General features: G+C 35.7%; 1 protein-coding gene across 6 annotated transcripts in view; it reads left to right on the top strand.

Annotated features, from left to right (window-relative positions):
• The window catches only part of RYR2 (ryanodine receptor 2), a 384,358-nt gene that overhangs the window by 188,286 nt on the left and 175,608 nt on the right, over positions 1 to 20,464 (top strand). For all 6 annotated transcript variants that reach the window (XM_077175563.1, XM_077175560.1, XM_077175562.1 and 3 more), the window contains 7 exons: positions 4,671 to 4,835; positions 5,891 to 6,012; positions 7,957 to 8,140; positions 8,818 to 8,953; positions 11,538 to 11,633; positions 17,676 to 17,794; positions 18,170 to 18,303. In XM_077175563.1, coding sequence (XP_077031678.1) covers positions 4,671 to 4,835; positions 5,891 to 6,012; positions 7,957 to 8,140; positions 8,818 to 8,953; positions 11,538 to 11,633; positions 17,676 to 17,794; positions 18,170 to 18,303 — 956 coding nt within the window. The remainder of the gene's footprint in view (positions 1 to 4,670; positions 4,836 to 5,890; positions 6,013 to 7,956; positions 8,141 to 8,817; positions 8,954 to 11,537; positions 11,634 to 17,675; positions 17,795 to 18,169; positions 18,304 to 20,464) is intronic.

Raw genomic sequence — 20,464 nt, 5'->3', positions numbered from 1 at the left:
ATTGAAATTTCATCCCTTTTCTTGCCACAGTCATAATTCTTCCTTGCAGTAGCTGGAAAGAAGTAGGAAGAATTGTGAAGCTCTCAGTTGTTGCACAGTAGCAAGTTTGCTTTAAATAGGCAAAAACAAACAAGGGAGAGGAAAGTGTTAAAGAATCAGTTCCTTCAAACATGTGAGTAGATAACTTCAATTTCTGTATGAAAAGCAGCTTTCATGTTTGCAGGGATACTGCTGAAAATGTATCACCTGCAAACCTGAAGATTCACATGCAAGTATAGAGGCTCAACATTTATTTTTATACCCTATTTTTGCAAGGGCTCATCATCTTAAACATTGCCAGTACCTTGCCAGTGCTTCGTTTAAAAAGTAGCCCAGAAGAGAACTAGAAAGCTAAAGGGTTTTAGTTGTTTGTTTGTTTTGTTTTATTTCTTTTTTTATGAAAGCTTGAAAATATCAGAAAGTGTTTCCAAAGAGCACCCAGAAGATAAGGGCTTTCTAAGGAGCTTAATTAACAGTCACTTAATTTTTCTTTCTGGTAATCAGCCTTTGTTCTCTGGTTATCATATATTACCCTAATAATTATCATTAAATGCAAAATATATTAGTATGACTGTGGTCACAAGAGTTTTCAGGATGAAGAAGAGACGAGAATGTTGACTCCATGATCAGAAGGCTTGATTTATTATTTTATGATATATGTTACATTAAGACTATACTAAAAAGAAATAGAAAGGAAAAGGTTTCTTCAGAAGCTAGCTAAGCTAAGAATAGAAAAGAATGAATAACAAAGATTTGTGTCTCAGACAGAGAGCAAGAGCCAGCTCTGCCATGAGTGGTCAGGAAATCCCAACATCCACAGGAGACCAATCACGGGTCTACCTGTTGCATTCCACAGCAGCAGATAACCATTGTTTACTTTTGGTTGCTGAAACTGCAGCTTCTCACAAGGAAAAATCCTAAGAAAGGATTTTTCATGAAAGATGTCTGCGACATATTAGCCTTTCAAGAATCTGAAATTCAGAAAATTTTTTTTTTCTTTTTTTTTTTCCTCCAGTAGTTCTGCTTCATTCAGCACAGGATGTCCACAGATATCTACAATTTATTTCCCAAACATACGGCTCCTTTAATACATTTTGTTTAAAGAGATCAAGTTTTGTGGATTTTTTTTCTCTTCCATTTACTCAATATTGATTCTTTTTGATAAAGAACATTGTTTTAATATCACTACTCCACTGAAATAAGGCAATTTTACCAATTTAGTAATGTTTGTACATTCTGTACCAAGTCTGTTTTTCCTGTCTGTATTCTTTTCCAGTGGACAGGAACACATCAATTTTAATAAAATTTTATGGCTCGTATTTTTATGTCTTCAGCTTTTTCTTTCATCTTTTTTCTTCTAAAATTTAATGGAAGTTATATTAAATTAAAAAGCAGCCATAAATAAGTTTCTTGCAGTTGGTGAGGTCTTAAAATACCAGTCTTGAATGTGTACCACAGAGAGTATGGGTTAGGTTGGATGACAAGAGGTAAAGTTGAAAGGACAAGCCTTAATCAAGGTAATCCATTTTGGAATGTTATAAGGAATTAAACAGAAACATTAGACTGAAATAGTGGTTAAGGTAAGACTTCATAGAATAATTTTTCAACATTAGAATGAAATAATTTTTAAAAATTGTTCATTTAGCCCCAAACAGAAGTGGGAAGATTGACTTGTGCTCTTGTATGCATGGAATAAACACTGTTTATAAAGAGAACAGCCTTCTGTAGAAAATTTGGCCTATTGTTCAGTAAGCCTGTTAATTTCCAATGCATTCTTGGTTTGCATTACTGAGATGGTTTACAGACTGTTGCAAAACCCATTTGTTGCTGTTTGGTCCGTTGTAATAAATGAAGATTTTTGATCCTTGTTTAGACAAGGCTAGCATCAGAGAATGGATCTAGACTACAAATAAAACTGAAGGTTTTCTTTGTAAAATGTAGGAAGAGTTAGCAGATGGTTCAGTAATGACAGGTTACATATGTGGTAAGAGAGTGGCTGGAAACTTGTACCATGTAATGTCTGTGCCAATGCACCATTACTAATTAGCAACATGGTGATTTCTGATATTTTTCAGATCCTCATTTTCACTGATGAGCTATTGTGCTGTAGCTAATGAGATTGATTCATTGTGTGTACTTTTTCAACTACCTGCTGTTTATTGATGTGAACTGAGCACTCCATTCAAATCTTCCCCTTTATAAACAATTTGTGGTTCCCATTCGCTCCCACAAAAAGCTCAATGTGTTGAAGCTCCCAAATGACTGGTGTAATGCCTGCTGCCCCCACATCATCCTCTAGTCTTTTGTTTCTCTCCTACATGTAATTCAACTACGACACTATATAATAGCTTTCCTGGCTACTACATTTATTTTGCAGAGCTCATTTTAATGGGATTGATTTCAATCTGGGCTTTAAACATACACGCAGAGATACATCAGTGAGAACAGAGATCTTCTTTGACAAATTGTTGGCACTGCAATTTTTATGCAAATTAAATGTAATTCTAATTGGAATGAATATTTTGGTATCAAACCCCTTCACTTTCTCTTACAGTAGATTTTAACAAAGAATGCAAAAATATGTTAAATGAATAGTCCCTCATCTTTTTTACAGTGCTTTATGAGAAAATTTGTGATTTCTTGTATTCACAACTAAAGAAATTAATTGTGAGACCTGAAAAAAAGAAAATCTTACAATGTAGAAGTACAGTATATGTTCACAGTATCTTCTAGTTATAAAGGGAATTCAAAAAACTGGAACTTGAAATCAGGATCTAATTTATTTTTTCCCACATCATAATTCCTTTGCAATGTCATATTATAGGTAGCTTTTCAATTTCCTACTGTTAATACATTCAGGTTATTTGTGCTAGTTTTTGAAAGAATTGAATGCAACATTTAGAGAAATTATATGAGAAAATAATAGGTTAATAAGGAAATAGAGGCACGCAATAACTCATATTGGCATCAGATTATTAATAAATCAATTACTACAATGTATCAATGGACAAGACTTTAATAAGAATTTCAGCACTTAAGAAGTGCTGAAAGTCATTTACTAGGTAGTGAAACTAACATCTGTATCCAGAAACAATCAGAAAACAAACTGAATTGGTGACTATATTATATCTGAAAATTTAATACAATGAAAAGGAATAATAAGAATTTCACCTCCATACTATTCTACTTTTTTTTTCAAATGCTTCAAAATGAGTTCATGACTGTAGGCTGAAAATCTAGTTACAGGACATTTCCCTTTACTTAAAAAATGCTTTAAAAAAACCTTTAATAAGGTAGAGATTGTTGTCTGTTTGCGTACATGTAGGGAGAGAGAATATAAGAAAAATAAAGACAGTGTACAAAGTAATCTTACCCCTAAAGAGTTGCAGCCTGGCCAATTAGCAAAGATTAGGAACAGGCCTGACTTCAACAGGCCACAGCTATAACCCATGAGAAGAAGAGTGCTATAAAAGAGTGGGTTGGTTGGTTGGTTGAGAAGGGAATTGGAGTTAGTTGGTTGCTTTGTGAAGAAGAGTCAGTGCTCTGAGGAGCTGCCTGGGAGAGACACCAAGAAGGTATGAAAATTTTGCAATAGGTGACAACAGTATAGAACCCCTGCAATAAGGTGACAACATATACAAACCCCAATCTTTCTTAACTTTTATGTGAAACTGTCTTCCCACATTGTCAGGGGTAAATGTTTATGAAGTAATCACTTTTCTGGTCTATCCTGGTGGTAGACAGGTAGAACAAGAAGTTGTTTTTTTCACACTATTTGTAATGTTACTCTGAGTAGCTGCAGGAAGATGCTTGTCATCTCCTGCTGATCAGGAGAAGCCCAGAGTGTTGAAGCTGTACCTGGTTAAGGGGTTTATGTTGCATACAGAATGTACAGCCAAGAAGGTAAATCTGCCAGTTGAACTTTGTTTTTGGAGAGATTAAATGGATGATCTGCCAGGAAGCAGGATGTGTGGGCTGTATGTCCATACAAGTCTGTTCAGAAGTAGTTTTTGCTTAGGAGAATTAAGCAAAAAGCTGTTTGGGGTACTGCATTTCCTCTCCTGAAACAACTTCTGTCTCTACAGGACACTAATTAATAGTTTGCAGGCCAATCATGCAGAAACGGATTGCTTTTTTCAGGAAGTACTGAGCCCATTGTTGGGCAGTGACAGGTTAAAGGCCATCTCTCAGTGATTGTTGGATGGAGCTCATCTTTTCCAGGCTAGGAAAAGCCACAAATGCTCAAGAAAAGTTTGTGGAGATTGTACATCTTGTACATCCCCTTGTACATCTAAGGGGAGTCAATGTGTCTGGGGTTGTTTTGCAAGGTCTTATGTTTCAATAATATCATGTACTATCAATTATGATCCTAATTCTTTCCTGTGCAGGTGAAATGAATACACACAGCCTTTCAAGTTTAACAGGCTAGGTTTTTTCATGATATTTCTCTTTGTCTTTAAAGTTTAAAGTCTAAAAGTTAGGGGTTTTTTTTAGTTTTTTCGTAATATCTTTAAAGAATGATCTCAAATATTCTTTCAGGTGCTGTTCTGGATAATTTTCTAATATTTAATTTTTTATGCAAATATTAACACATTGGTTATTGTTCATGTATACATTTTTTTCTTCATCAGGAAAAGTTGGACATAGGGACAAGAAAGGAGGTGGATGGAATGGGAGCACCTGAAATAAAGTATGGGGATTCAATATGCTTCATACAACATGTAGATACAGGCTTGTGGCTCACGTACCAGTCTGCTGATGCAAAGTCTGTAAGGATGGGTTCTCTGCAGCGAAAGGTAAGGCTGTAAACAGGAATATATTTCATTTACTCATAGGATGGGTGGGGGCTGGGGGGTTGGGAAGTGAAGGAAGCTACCTGAACCAGCTAATTTCTGAATTTCAAGTATTTTAAGCATGCTTGCCAGATGAAAGACTGGGGTTTTCCAGTCACATATTGAAAAGTTAAGTGGTGTACTAAATTCTCAAACTCAAGACCTGAAGAAGGCTGTGTGTTAACATTATCTCAGAAATAATGATAAATCTCGATATATTTGATTTCAAACTAAAATATTAGTAACAATGTATAGAATATGCTAAGATTCTCTTCAGTGTAGCTTGGATTGAGGAGGCTTTTAGTTGAAAGTATATTTTTTTTCACATTGTAAGTGTATTAACTTTTGGGCTAGAATGTTCAAGTCTTGAGTCCTGAGAGATTTCTTTATAGAATAATCACAGCCAAGCTGAATGCTAGCTCAGCATCATAAAGTAGGGAAAAGATTCTTTTGCAACTTAACACTGTAGTGTTTTCCATGTCTATTTTAGGTAGCAGAACTATACAGAACAGAAGTTTAAAATATTTATGTGGAATGGATTGAGCTATCTAGTCCATTAGAGCCATGATAACTAGACATGAAAAACCTGTAAGTTATTGGAAATGACTCAAAGCATGGTCAGAAAAGACCAGTGGCACCCTTAGAAATCAGGACCAGTAAAGAATATCTGTTGTGACCTTTTCTGCTTTAGGGATTTGCTGCTCTGTAAGGGAAGCGCTTTTAGTGTTGATAAAGGCAAAGAGCAAACAAAAACCCCTCAGTTGTTTTTTTTTAAACAAAGCATGTTGTTTGCAAAAGCTGTAACTTTGAAATTATTATGGCACTGAACCTGCTGGCTCAGTACAGGTGTGTTCTTGGACATGAGAAACTAAACCATGGAATTATCTGTTTTTAATAAAATTGGTTTGTTTTTTTTTTATGTGACTTCATAATTTCCTAGCCTGCCTTCCTATATGAGTTTTCAGACTTCTTATTTAATCTCTCATTTTGCAGTGACTGCTTCTTGCTTTTGTTTCCAGGCAATAATGCACCATGAAGGGCACATGGATGATGGTTTAACACTGTCCAGATCTCAGAATGAGGAATCCCGTACAGCACGTGTCATCCGTAGTACAGTCTTCCTTTTCAACAGGTTCATAAGGTGTGTTTTTAAAATGATCTGTTCATCACTTTTTTTTCTATTTAGTTTTATTCAAAGTTGCCATTAACACAACAGGGAACAATTTATCCTTCAGAAAAAATAGATCAATGCTTCTCAAACTGGACTTTATGTCAATTCTTTGTGTTATCAGCAGATGAGCACTTCAGCAGATACTATTCAATTTTTTTTCTCTATCTTCTAAAATTAATTTATTGCTCAATCTTAATTTAAATGCATAAACATACTGAAAATACAAACAAACCATAAAGAGGTTTTTCCCTGCCAAAATTTGCTTTAAGTCATGTGGTGCATAAATTAGCTATTTCTTTTCTAAAGGTTTTTAAAGGTGATCTTCCTTGAAAAACCTGGAAGAGTGAGATAGCTGTGTAACTGCAGATCTGTAAAAACACAAATATACTGAAGAAATTCATAGTATCAAGGAGAAGTTTTATTTAAAATCACACCTTCTTTCTACCAGCAGATTACACTTTGCTTATTTGTTCCTTTTTAATGCTACTTGTTTCTTTAATATTTTGAAACATGAAAATTTTATAGTGATTAGCCACTTAAAAATCCTGTCAGATGTATGCAATTTGCACTTATCTTCCTATTCCTAAATAATGCTGATAAAATGCTAATTCTCAAATGCTTGTGATTTCAGTAATTGATGAAAGGCCCTTTCATCAGTGTAGCTTACATTAGAAAAAGAATGATATGCAGTAAGACTGTATGGAATGATAAGAATTTCATAAAAACTCATTTGCCACAAGAAAAACACAATGTGGGAGATGGTGACCTGAAGCAAACATGTTCTAAATAAGGGCACAGACAAAGACCCAGACATATCAATTTGTTGAAAAACATATAACAAGGTACTTAAAAAAAACAGGACAAAATCACCTGTCAGGAGAATTGTCTACAGTATGACATTTGAAATACAAAGGAAATGTAAGCCGTAGGTCATTTTGTAAATAATACACCTTCATAGAAGCTTCTAAGAATGCTATAAAAGATAAAGATAGAGAAAGGCAATTTAATGATAAGGTTTACAAATCAAGATATTGCTAAATTACAGTGGAGACTTTTGTGGAGTGCACAGGGAGTCCAAGGCAGTGTTTAGCAGTTTAGTTTTAGCAGGATGTTACTTCAAGAAGAAAAAGCTCAATTGAAGAGGATGAAAATTATTCTTTTATGTGTATGCTCCAGTTCTTCCTACTGAAGTCAGTAGAAAAATTGTGCTTTAGATAACATGCTCACAATAAAAAAATTAAGTTTTAAAGGTAACTTTTGTAGCTATCCTTTTGCAACTTTGCATTATTTGCAAAGGGATTCAGCTGAGCAAGGGGCAGGTGCAACCTGGATGAGAATAGTCAGCCCTTTACTTCTAAGAGAGAATGTTCATAGACTTCAGCAAGGCTAAGCTTGAATTGGATATCAGGGAAACAAAAAAGCTAATGAAGTGCTGAGGTAGTGTGTGTACAAGTGCTTCATCTTTCCACACTGAAAAGGCCTTAAAAACAGGTTACCAGGTTAGAGATGTGTTTGAAAGCCTCCGTGGGCAGCCTGGACCCTCCACAGCACCGCAGGACTGGTCTTTTTAACTTGCATCCATTCCAGTTTCATGATGTTTTGTACTGGTTTACAAACTTCTCTTCATTTTTTGCTCTGCCTCTGAAACTGCTACATCTGTAGGTAGGATATTAAAATGAGTTTTTTGGATTTGAAAAAATATTACCAGAAATAACATTTTTCATGCTTTCACATTTTGTTTGGGAAAGAAAGACTAGGTTGTTAAATGGAGAATGGGCAGATATGAAGAATTTTTGACAAGTTGCTGAAAGAAAGTGAGCTTAGGCATCTAAGCAAACTTTTCTTTTAAATAAATAGTTTGAATGATAAAGTACATTATTTTCAATTCTCAGGAGAGTTTGCATCTTCTTGCAGGGGCCTTGATTCTCTCAGCAAGAAAGTGAAGTCTTCCACCATTGATTTGCCAATTGAGTCAGTCAGTCTGAGCCTTCAGGACTTGATTGGCTACTTTCACCCCCCTGATGAACATTTGGAGCATGAAAACAAACAAAACAGGCTCCGAGCACTGAAGAATCGCCAGAACCTCTTCCAAGAAGAGGTACTTCTCTCAGTTTTACTCCTGATTTTCTACTACATTGTCTGCAAGTATACTTTCAAGTATCTGTAGTGTTGATGTCTAATATGGATTATGCTTGCAGTGGGGTTTTTTTATCCTATAAGAGTTAAACTATTTGCTACATTTGTAATCTCTCTAGATCTGGTGTTTTTCCTGCATGTTTGAAGAAATACATTTATGGCCTTACTTTTTTTCCCTTTTTAATAAGATTAGATTGTGCCTTGAACTCTACCCATAATTTTCTCCTTATGTGTGAATCAATTCTTTCTGTTATAATCTCTTGATGTAGAAGGGTGCTTTGGTTTGCTAAGCATTCTTTAAGCATTTTGTTTAATATTATGTGTTATTTCTCTGGTAATAATAGTTGCCTATACTTTGTCAGATGCCTAAATGTCCTACAGAATAAAGTCTTGCCTAAAATTATGTCAGTAATACTGTTTATTTTTGCTTTAATTTGACCATCCTAAATGGGAGATGTTTATTACCTCCATCAAGGAAAATTTTCTGTTGGGATTGGTTGGTTGATTTCATGCACATACTCTTGAGTTTTGCATATCTGGTCTATCATGTTTTATTTTCTTAGATTTTTGAAATCTTTTGTGTTTGCATCTAAAACTACTTTTTTTTTCCTCTGATGATATAAGCTTTTTTATTTTTAGGGTATGATCAACCTTGTTCTTGAATGTATTGATCGCTTGAATGTATACAGCAGTGCAGCTCACTTTGCAGATGTAGCTGGGAAGGAGGCTGGAGAAGCATGGAAATCTATTCTGAATTCTTTGTATGAATTACTAGGTAAGACATATTATGGATTACTTGGATATTTTTAACTCAAAATAGTAAAGAATAAAGAATTATTCTTTATACAGAAAAATTTCTATACAGAAAACATTAACATATGTTTTCTATACAGAAAACATATAAACATTTCTATACAGAAAAATTTCCACTGTTTAGAAACTTAGAATACAAATTAAGTAAGATTTTTGAATTTGTAGTTATTTGGTGTATTGACATCAATTAAAGAAGTTGTGTCAAGAATTATAAACATTTTAAAGTATCCAAACTAGGTCCAGAGAGTGAGCATCTCCATTAAATCAAATTATGACCTTTTGGGCTGTAGGTGGTAGATGATGGAGTCTAAAATTCTGTGGTTTGGTTATTCAAAGATGTAGGGTAGAGTTGAATTTTTTTGTTACAGTTCAGTTAATCTCTTGTTACATTAAGCACAATGCAGACTGGAGAGAGTAGTGGCTTGATTTCCAATTGGCAAGGCTAGAAAATTCCTTCTGAGGAGTCTGCCTGTTTTGTACAAACCACTGCTTCCATGGACTTGTAGTGATGAGACAACACAAGCTTTTGTTGACTTCCCAGTCTTTGTGCCCCTCCTTCCCTCTGATTTTACTTCTCTAACTGCATTATCTTCTGGCAGCTAATGCTCAGGAAGCTTGGCTTTGATCTGGCTATGATGAATTTGTACATTGCTCTGTTCTGAATAGTGCTGGGATCTGTACAGTAATTACGTGGATGACAAATGGATATTGCTTGCTCAGTCTTGCTTCAGCAAAACAGTACTTTGTTTTTTGAGTCTGTACATAAATAACAATAAACTGTAATGCCAGAATTCATGTCTTTTGTCATGTCATTGACGTTGTGTTGTATTTCACTGTGATGAGAATGAAGGTATTTATAGATGCTGAGACTGGATACTATCACATAAAAATCATATAATCTTAGAATGGTTTGGGTCATAAGAGAGCTCTAAAGATCAGCTAGGCCAGCCACCCTGATTGCCAAAAGATACTTCCTTATATTCAATCTAAGTCTACTGTCTTTCAATTAGAAATAATGGACATATGTCTACTAAAGCATCTGTCTATTCTCTATTACAAATACTTACATTCACTGTGAACTTGTACTTTGCATTACAAAAGAATGTGCAAGAGTATATGCAGTGATGTGATGTTAATGTCTGACTGACCACATCGTGGTTTTTATTTCTTTCAAACTGAATGCAGGTCTTGTTTGGAGTAGTAGGCAATAAGAAAAGCAACTGTATTTTTTGTTTGCAGTTTAAAGTGTCTGTGTGCCTCATTTAATGCATAGCTTTAACCAATGAATACTAAACTTTCACAAACTTGTGCTGAGCAGCATTTATGAAACTATCTGTGTCTCATTGCTATTAATGAAGTTAAATTTAATGGTGTGTTAAGCACTGAACTGTTACTGCCTTCATTTTATGTTCCTACCTGAAGCACAGTGAGATTATGAGGCTTGCCTGTAACCAATAAAAAAGTCACTGTCAGCAACAGGTGTTCCTTAGTTCTGGTCTGTGTGTTTTAACAAGATGTTCCCCTTCTTATGATTTCCAAGTATTTTCAAATAACTGTGGTCATGATTACTCAAAGGTATAAGATTACAGGGTGCATATTTTTTTCTATTATATAATACAGCAATAAAATGGATTTTGTTTGTTTTGTTATTAGGTTTTCATTTTCCTCATCAGAAAACTGGTGAGGAAACTGCCAGTTTACAGAACTGTCAGTGCTCCAACATTGCTCTTCCTCTTTGCTGATAGAGACTTACAAGATATATATGACATTAAAATAAGTTTAGCCTGTTATAAATAAAGCAGCATAAAAACATAGTAAAAATATACTACAGTGAGTTTGTGCAACAACAAAACACAGATTTTTAAGAGGCCGTTGTCTCTTAGCCAGACCAAAAGTCTCTGCTGCTGGAAATAATCACAGAAACTTCAGGTTGAAATAATTTGTTGGTGGAACTGGAAAAAAAAGCGTAAGAAAACCAGTTTGTGCTGTTTCATACACTGAACAGAAATCTTTGTGCCTCAGTCCTTTCTTGGAGTAGAGCAGAGGCTTCTCTGAGAGCCTGTGTGTGCACACATATATCTTGTTTTACTCCTCATTACTCCTGCACAAATGTATTGTAACAGTTGAAAATAATTTGTATTTGTCACCCATGTTGTTGGCTTCTCATGCTCTGCTTTTGCAATGTTTTCTGTCATTACAAGGATACTGTTTTACAGAAACTTGTTTCTATAGTAGCAGCTGACTTCTGTGGTGTAAGTATGGGCTTCTTCATGTAGAGCATTTTGTATGGATTATTGAGGTGATTGTAGAGCCAAAATAATTCAAATAATTCTCTAAAGGTCAACTTGATATAAAAGGTATTTTTTATGCTGAATTTTATCACTTATATTATTTAAATTTAAATCTAAACATCAGTAATTAGAGCTTAAGACTCTGTCTTACTGGATCCTTTCTGACAAGAGAAGACAGGAGGAATTATTTAAATTTAAATGCACTTATAACTTTGATTTAATTTCTCTCTCTCGCTCTGTCTCTTTTCCCAATAGCGGCTCTGATTCGAGGAAATCGTAAAAACTGTGCTCAATTTTCTGGATCTCTTGATTGGTTGATCAGCAGATTAGAAAGACTGGAAGCCTCTTCTGGTATGCTTTTTAGTATTTTAACTTCCTTATTTGACCAGTTCTAAATTCTTTAAAGTTGGCAATATACTTGTTCAGCCTAATTATAATGAAGTTCTTATGAGACTATAAATTATGTTAATAAAGTGAGATTTATATTTGTAACTTTTTTTACATACTGATTTCAATTGTACTTCTACTTAAAGTTCTGGCAGTCTTGCCATTTCCTTGACCAATTGGATATAGTGTTACCTTTTAATTCAGACAAAGCATTTGATAAAATAGCTGTTCAATAGTGTAAGTTAGTATTGAGTTTTTTTCTAATTCTAGTATCTTCCCTTTTTTGCAAGTCTGCTTGTTTTCCAAGATTTGCATCAAACTAAATATAACAGAAATCATATGGAATGGATGTAATTTTTTCTGCCTAACAGTGTTTACCTGTTTGTAATACATTTACATTTCCTTTTGAATCACCTCTTTTGCTCCTGAGGTGTAAATTTCTATTTAAAGTTGACAAGAACTGTTTTTTCAGTAGCAGCTGAGTCTGTTTTGCTTTAAATATAGTACTTTTTATAATTTGTTTGGAAGGTACCCTCTTGAGACCCTTTCAAGACTTCTTTTTTGTAATAGTGCTAGAGTACGTTGAAAGGCCGCGAAGATTTGTAGTCAAACCAGTGGGAAATATAGTTACAATAACAGTGTTACATACCTCTCCAGTTACATATTTGTAACTTCTTCCCATCATCTTCTTGGTTTAGTGTCATGTGTTATTCCATGAACTGGAAGGAACATAATGATTGAATAAAGAGTTGTCCTCAGGAAGTGAAATTGCATTCCCTGTATGATTCTTTCCTGTCCTCAGTCATGTGTCTGCCGCAGATGGATGGTGTGCTCAGGAGTCTTTGAAATATTAAGGCCGGGAAGGAAGTATGTCCCCCATTGCAAAAGTTCTTTGTTTTACATTAGAAAATGGTAAACATAAAAAAAAAAAAAAAGTCACAGGCAGAGCACAGCCTTTTACAGTGGCATTAATAAATGAAAAATACCCTGCTATTGCTTAGTATTTCACATAGTTCCAGGAGTTGTCTCAGTGCAGGTCACCATTTGGCATGCATTAATAAATTTCTTACCCTGGTTGAATTCAGTGGATCAGCAGCAGTGAGAACAGATGTGTCCTATAGTAAATGAGGTGTTTGTATTCCCCTCAGCTTTGTCATTAAACATTCATGGGCATTTTGTTTACTTGCCATAAATCTGTTCCTGAGATGAACTGACCAACAACATGGGAAAATATTGTCAAATGTCAGTGGCAGGAGTGCTCTCCCTCTCAGAGCTGAGGGTAAACTGGCACAGCATTCACTAGCTGATTGACAAGATCTGCAGTGGTTCACTGCTCTTGTAAAGAGCAGTTACACACTGATGCTTCTCCCCTTGCAGGTTTTTCCCTTTGTCAACTCTTGGGGCAAGCAGAGAGTTTAAAAGTCAGTTATTCCCTGGGCTGAGAGTGGTATAGAGACTTTGAAGCATTTGCCCATGTAAGCCCCTCCAGACAGCAATGTTTTATGGAAGTACTTTTGCAGAGTTTTCTTCCATGTTTTAAATGCAGATCTATGGCCTTAGGGCAGGGGACCTGTTTTACTGCAGGATTACTTCCTACTCCTGGCATGCACCTGATCTATTTCAGCCTGGTTTATTTATGCTCTGAATGCTTGAGCAGCTCAAAAGATGAGGCAACAGAACCACAAGGGTCTTTGCCTGTATCACTACTTTAGTTCTCAGCTAGTGACTCAGACAGATGGCTGGTTATAGCATGGGTGTCTAGTTAGAGGTTTGCAGATCGTCCTGTCATTGCAGCTGGTACACTAGGGTTGGTGATCCTAACTAAACAGATGTCATAACTGAACATAATTTGTGTTGCTTTACGTTATTGTTTGGGGAATCTGCTCTGCAGATGATGTCATCTCCTTGCCCTATTGTGCATTTGAGTAACTGAATTTAAACTGAAACAGACATAGGAAAAATGTCAAATTCATAGGTTAAATTATTTTTCCACTATGCTCCACCTTTCATGTGACAGCATTAATTTAAGGAGAATGATCTCACAATTATGGATTTGCGTGGGATTTGATTGCAACTTGCTTAATTTCAATGTATATCACAAGATCTTAATGGTGAAACTATTTCCTAAAAGACCAACTTTTACATCTGAAACTCTCAGGGTAAGGGCTTTCAGAAATAATGCAAAACTTGTTGCTCAGCTTTTGGAGGTTCAAGATGAAATTTTTTATGACAGCTCTAAAAGTGCTGTGTTACGTAGTTTCTGTTAAGTACATATGTATTTTTAATTTTTAATCTCAAACCACAAAGATTTGAGAATTAAAAACTTAATAGTTTATGATAGTATAGTAAGGTATGAGATGCATTCTGTAAACTGCAGAGTATTCTGACACTAGTTGCTCTGGGTAGTGAACCTCCTGACACGCTACAAGAACTCTGAATGTACTAATATTTGCAATACTCATTTGTTCTGAGTTTTCTTCTAGGAACTAGGCCACTTGTAGTCCATCCCCTTGTGTATTGGTAACATAACTTCCATGTTGCCTCCAAAACTGATTTTATAATAAAGACTTTTTTCTGGTTTTGAGGGAGTCAGTTATAAAAGATGCTAATTAGCCTGTCCTTTTGTTATCTTGAGAGGCACAGTAGGTTTAGCTTTTAGTATGTAAATGTAATTTTCTGATTTTTCTTTTTGTGGGATGCTTGCTTGCCAGATTTTAAGCTTTATGGGCTGAGGATATTCACTGTTGTAATTTTCAGTCATAGACCTTCAACAGGGAGAAATACTGGCTTATATTAAACCTTTAAACTAAGAATACTTGGATACATATATTCACATAAAATAATTTTTTTTCTAAGATACAGTGTTTATGAGGAAGGCCATAACCACGTTCTGTTAATCACATCAAAATGTTCACCTTCAACATTAAAGTTGTCAGCTATGTCTCCTGCATGTGTTTTCTTGAATGTATTGCAATAAAGATTTGATGCTACCAGCTCTTATGTATAAAATTCCTGTTTTTCACTTTTAGTCCTGGAACTAAAAGTGTTATGAAAACAGAACAAAGCCATTAAACATATAAACAGCAACAGTGAATTGATTGTACAAATTAGATCAGGAATTGATTCATTTCCCAAGCTTCACTGAAGCAAAATAAGGAAAATTACTATCTGTTCAAGTAGAAATATGTCTGAGAGTAGACCGTGTTAGAAGTGAGATATCACACAGCTGCAATGCAAATGCTTCAATTTTCTCTTCAATCCATAAATTAAGATTAGATTAGTCTTTCACTTTGAAATATATTCTAGATGGGATTAACTAGCCTTACTATAATTTTTATAGGCAGTAAAACACAGGTAAAAAAATAGAATACAGCAAGTTAATAATCTAATGTTGAGGAATATATTCAGTGCAGGAGGCTCAGCAGTTGAGCTGCTGCTTTTGCTCTGGGTGAGGTGAGAAGCCTTGAACTGCTGACTCTTAGCACAGCAAAGTAACCTGTAGCCCAGGCAGCTGACACTCATAGACACAGAAGGAGCCAAGGATTTGCTCCCCAGATTTCTGCATGCTTAGACTGTAAGGGTATAAAAGCCTAGGAGCCCACAGACTCGCAGACTGTTCTGAGTTGAAAGGTGCCAAACAGGATCACTGTGTCCAACTCTTACATAAATGATCTGTACAGGGATTGAACCCACAGACTTGGTATTAGCACCATGCTCTAACCAGCTGCGATAATCTCAGGTTCTGGTGTTGGGGATCTGTTCTTGGTAGCACTCTGCTGGAGTTAGCTTGTTAGTCATTGTACCATAATGAAATTATTTTAAGGATTGGGGCATCTGAGATTCTGCTATGAAAAACTTGGGGTTGAGCTGGCAAGGAAACTTGGTCCGACTGTGTAAGTGTGGGGTGTGTAGCTCTAAAGGGGCTGTGGTGCAAGAGTGGCTGCCAGAGCAGCTCCTGAATGGTTGGACAGGGAAGTATCTCTAACAGAATTATCCTCTAAGTAAAGGTTTTTGGAACCAGATGAAACCAGGTTTTAATGATTTTTTCCAAGTGTGTTTTATTCTAGTATCCTATAGTATGACATTAGAGGAGTCCTGAATATACATGCTTCCTTTCATCTGTTAGTCATTAAGAAAATTTTCACTCTCTTTACTATGAACTCTGCATATCATACTGTATAATTATATTAGATTCAAATGCTTACTGCTTTACTGCCTTGAGTAACTCCAATGAAATTGGAACAAGTCTGATTGTCTTTAATATAGATAATCTAAAAGTGAATCAGTCTGAACAGACACCGTACACTCACATGCAATTTTTTTTCTGAAACAGAGGGAACAAAGCATATTTGGTAATTAGCATTCAGATGCTATGGTAATTCAAGAAGGTGCTTGGGCAGCTGGACCTAATTTATAGCATACATTTATTATTGAATGTTTACATCTTCAAAGGATTTTTAATTTTGTTATTGAAAATTTTAAGACTACAAAATGAATCCTATGTACTATTTTAAGACAAAAGGTTATGACTCTACCTACAGAAAATTCCAAGGATATGGTTGCCACACTTATGGGGTGTCATTTAATACTGAATTACTATTTATATTGATAAAATATGTTTCAGTGCTAGAATGAGTGGTGGCAAATGTCCAGTTACCATGTTTTGAATGACAATTTTGAATGGTGATTTTTGTGAATTCCCAGATCACTGTCATGCACAAAATTTTTAATCTTGTTCTAGATTACCCCTCTAGGTTAAACATCCTTTTGTAACACTTTTCTCACCTCCCTAGGTTTACCATGATCAGTGACCCCTGACCTCATCTAGTTTGTAGGCTGGGTGGACTGTGCTACTGCTATGTTGCTACAGAGCATCTGCTCTTTTAGCTGGCTCTCATGACTTTTAGGTTTTTACCCTTTTTAACAATATTGTTACTGACAGTATTCATAGAATCATAGAATGGTGGAGTAATGGAAGTGCACATCTATTGCAACACAGATTATACCGCTGCCAAAATGAAGTTTAGTATGTTATTTTATTTATCATTAAGGCTTCTTGTGCTTAAACCTTCAGGGCTATGGAATCACTTTTGGAGCTCACCCCTAGCTCATTACCCACATGTGCTTTCTCTTTGTATATGCCTTATTTTGTCTACAAATATATTAATCAACACACTTTGTTTGAAACCTGTTAACGGGATGAATCAAATGATCACTTATCTGTTGTCTTTCACCTTTTCTACATTTCAGTCCTTGATTAAATCCCTACTGTTTATTAGTGATGACAGCCTATGTCTCTCAGACCTCTGGAAAAACCAATAAATAGTATGGGGATAAATGGTGATGGTAGTGTAGGTTATCTGTAGCAGCTGATGTTCTCTTCCTCACAAGGATCAAAGAAGAGACAGAGCACTCTCACTGAGAACCATCAGACAAAACCACTATTTTTCCCACATGAAGGGGAGTTTGCAGCGCTACAATTTCCTTGAATGGAAAGAAGGCATGGCAAAGAGCACAAGACTCATACTATGGATTTTGTTTGCAAGGATTAAACTGAGTGTTTGGAGATGTGGCTTGAATAAAGGGCTGAAGACAGAATGAGGAGAGCTGTACATTGCTAATAGGCGTTGCATATCTCTAGATTGAAGGCTGCTTCTCAGCTTTCCTTCAGCTCCTTTGTTTTCTCTCATTGTGGCCTCAAATGTAGCAACAGATAACGATGAACTACATGTACAATGTTTCCCTTCCCCAAAGGCAGAAGATCCCAAAGCAGGTGTTGATTTGGTCCAGTACACATGGGAGTTTGTTTTATTTCCCCATTGCAGAGAAACGTTTTAAGACTAATGATTCTTCATGGCAGTGACTGCTGCTTTATTGGGCTTGTTTGTCATACATGATGATTTTTGGAACTATTTCATGTTCATGAGCAACAGATTGCTAACTGTTATGTATAGTTATGACATTATATGCACATCGATGAAATAATTCTTTTTTTCCCCCCCCCAGGAATTCTAGAGGTTTTACACTGTGTGTTGGTAGAAAGCCCAGAAGCTCTCAACATTATTAAGGAAGGACATATTAAATCAATCATCTGTCTTTTGGACAAGCATGGAAGAAACCATAAGGTAGGTAAAGACTAAACAAGTATATTTAGATGAACAAAGCAAGCTCATTTTTCTGTGTGGAAGTTAATTTCAAATACTTTAATGCTGTTTTGATAATGAGAAATAAAACTTATCCAAAAATGCATAGAAGCAGTTTGATGAAGCAAAGAGAAATATTACCTTCTTTTTTGGCAAAAAACATTGATACATAACAATTTGTGAGGGAAGTGGGAAGATTGTTTTAATGTTAGGGGGATTTCAGAATTGTTCTACAATAAAACCACTGTGTTGGATAAATTACATGTCATTAACAAGGTATAGAGTATTACATTGCCTGAAGTAATTAACCATGACAATGAAAAAGTATTTAAGATTTAAAAAATCTCTTTTTTTCAGGTTTTGGATGTTTTGTGTTCCCTGTGTGTTTGTCATGGAGTAGCTGTGCGGTCTAATCAACATCTAATCTGTGATAATCTCCTGCCAGGAAGAGATCTGCTCTTACAGACACGCCTTGTCAACCATGTGAGCAGGTACAAAGAAAAAGAAAAAAATCTCTATATATGAAAGAAGAAAAAAACCCCAACTTGAGCTTAAAAGAAATAGTCACTACAGAAAATCTCTTTTACTTCCAAAACTTTTGTTGTGATTTGTTATTCTTTTTAAAATCCTCTTTAAAGGATTTTAAATTCCCTTTGCTGTAGTGAATAAATTTGAAATGTGGCTCAGTGAGAGCTGTCACAAACTATAGCTGCCCTAAACTACTTTAAGCCTGCAAAGCTGTAGTCTTTTCTAAAGATTATGGTCTAGATCTAGTTGTGCATTCAAAGTATTGTCAACTAATGTCCTGTGATTGCCTTTATATTTATGATCTTGAGGTCAAAATTATGATCTTTGGTCAAAGTTAAGAATTTAGTGCTAAATACCGTCATCACTGCGCAGAATATTTAGAGAGCGCCTTCACCCTTCCTTTCACTTTTGAAGCTACCTTCAAGCAGACATTAATAACAAGATGAAGCTAGTAACATCTTAAATTGGTAAAGTATCATTTACAAGTATTTTTAAGTAAATAATAAATACTCTTTTTCGAGAGTTTTAATTGATGCTGAGGCCAAAGAATGTGGCCTTGTGAGAAGATCTGTGGGATCTTCTATCTCAAACTTGTTTATTTTTAAAAGTCTCAATCATTGATTGAGAATGAAAATGGAAATACAGAAATAGTACTTATAATTCAGAGTGTGTAAGATTTACTAGAGGCTGAAAACCATAAAAAACCTACACTCTATATTATAAGGAGGCTACTTAAAGCTAAAGGATCTGGGGAACTGATTGTCTCTCTTTACTTGGCATTGGTGGGGCCACACCTGGAATACTGGGTTCAGTTTTGAGCCCCTCCCTACAAAGAGGACTGGGAGGTGCTGGAGTGTGTCCGGTGCCCAGCAGTGGAGCTGGGGAAGGATCTGGAGCACAGATCTGGATCTGAGGAGCCTGGTTTTATTACTCTGGAAAAGAGTAGGCTCAGGACAGAGCTGATCACTTACTACAACTCCCTGAAAGGACGCTGTGGCCAGCTGGTGGTCAGCCTCTTCTCCCAAGCAACCAGTGACAGGACCAGAGGACATAGCTCCAAGCTGCACCAGGAGAGGATTGGACATCAGGGAGAAGTTTTTCATGGAAGGGGTGGTTAAGCATTGGAACAGGCTGCCCAGGAAAGTGGTGGAGTCATCATGCCTGATAGTGATCCAGAAATCACGCGACTTAGAGGCACTTAGTGCTGTGGTTTAGTTGTGGTGAATATACTTGATCAAAAGTTGTACTTGATGATCATGGAGGTCTTTTGCAGCCTTGGTGATTCTGCATTAGTGATTGAGCTTCTGGGATGACTTTGGATCTTTTACAAGGAACACAGACTTGTCTTTCCCAAAAAAGGTGATAGAAAAGCATATTAGTTGTTCCATATTTTTGCTTTGCATCAGAAAGGTGTGAATGAGAAGATTATTATTCTTGCAATTATAAAAAAAAATATTTTCTTCAAAGGTCAATAAGAGCAAGGAATCATTGAAGAAATTTAGTGTTAGACAAAGACATGTATACCTTCATCCGAAAATATTTGCAAAAGAACTTTCCAGGGTATTACTGGAACTTTCTAAGATATTGCTTTTTAACATACTTTTTCATGGAAAATTCTATTCACAAGCCTCTTTTGAGCAAGAGGAATTTGGCTGATAAGGTTGATTAAGTTGTGAAGTCTGGGCAAAAGCATAATAAGGTGCTACTCTGTTTAGGCTGAAAAGAGTAATAATTTACAAATAATATTAATTTTCTGTAAGATAGATTTCTCAAACACATTTTGGTTTTAAGTACATTAAATTTTTATCTTGGAACAATGTGAATAGTATCTATACTTAAACATTTGGCAAAAGACAACCCATGTGCTTCTAGAAGGACAGTGTATTGGTCTTACCTGATAAAACTTGTTATTTTATAAGCAACCAGATCAGTAGAGTCTGCTTTTACACTGACTTGTATTTAGCTACCCATACCAGCCTTTCTTCCTCCCCCTGCATTCCCTCTACCAGACAGCACACTGAGACTAGCTTAGAGCTATAATTTTTTTGATTAATCAGCATGAATGGAGAAAGAAAATATTGATACAAGTAATAACTCAATCTAGTGGAGGAATGTGAAGACTAC

The sequence above is a fragment of the Agelaius phoeniceus genome, chromosome 3 (assembly GCF_051311805.1).
Source record: "Agelaius phoeniceus isolate bAgePho1 chromosome 3, bAgePho1.hap1, whole genome shotgun sequence".
Classification (NCBI taxonomy): Eukaryota; Metazoa; Chordata; class Aves; order Passeriformes; family Icteridae; genus Agelaius; species Agelaius phoeniceus.
This window is presented reverse-complemented; position numbering and strand designations above follow the sequence as displayed.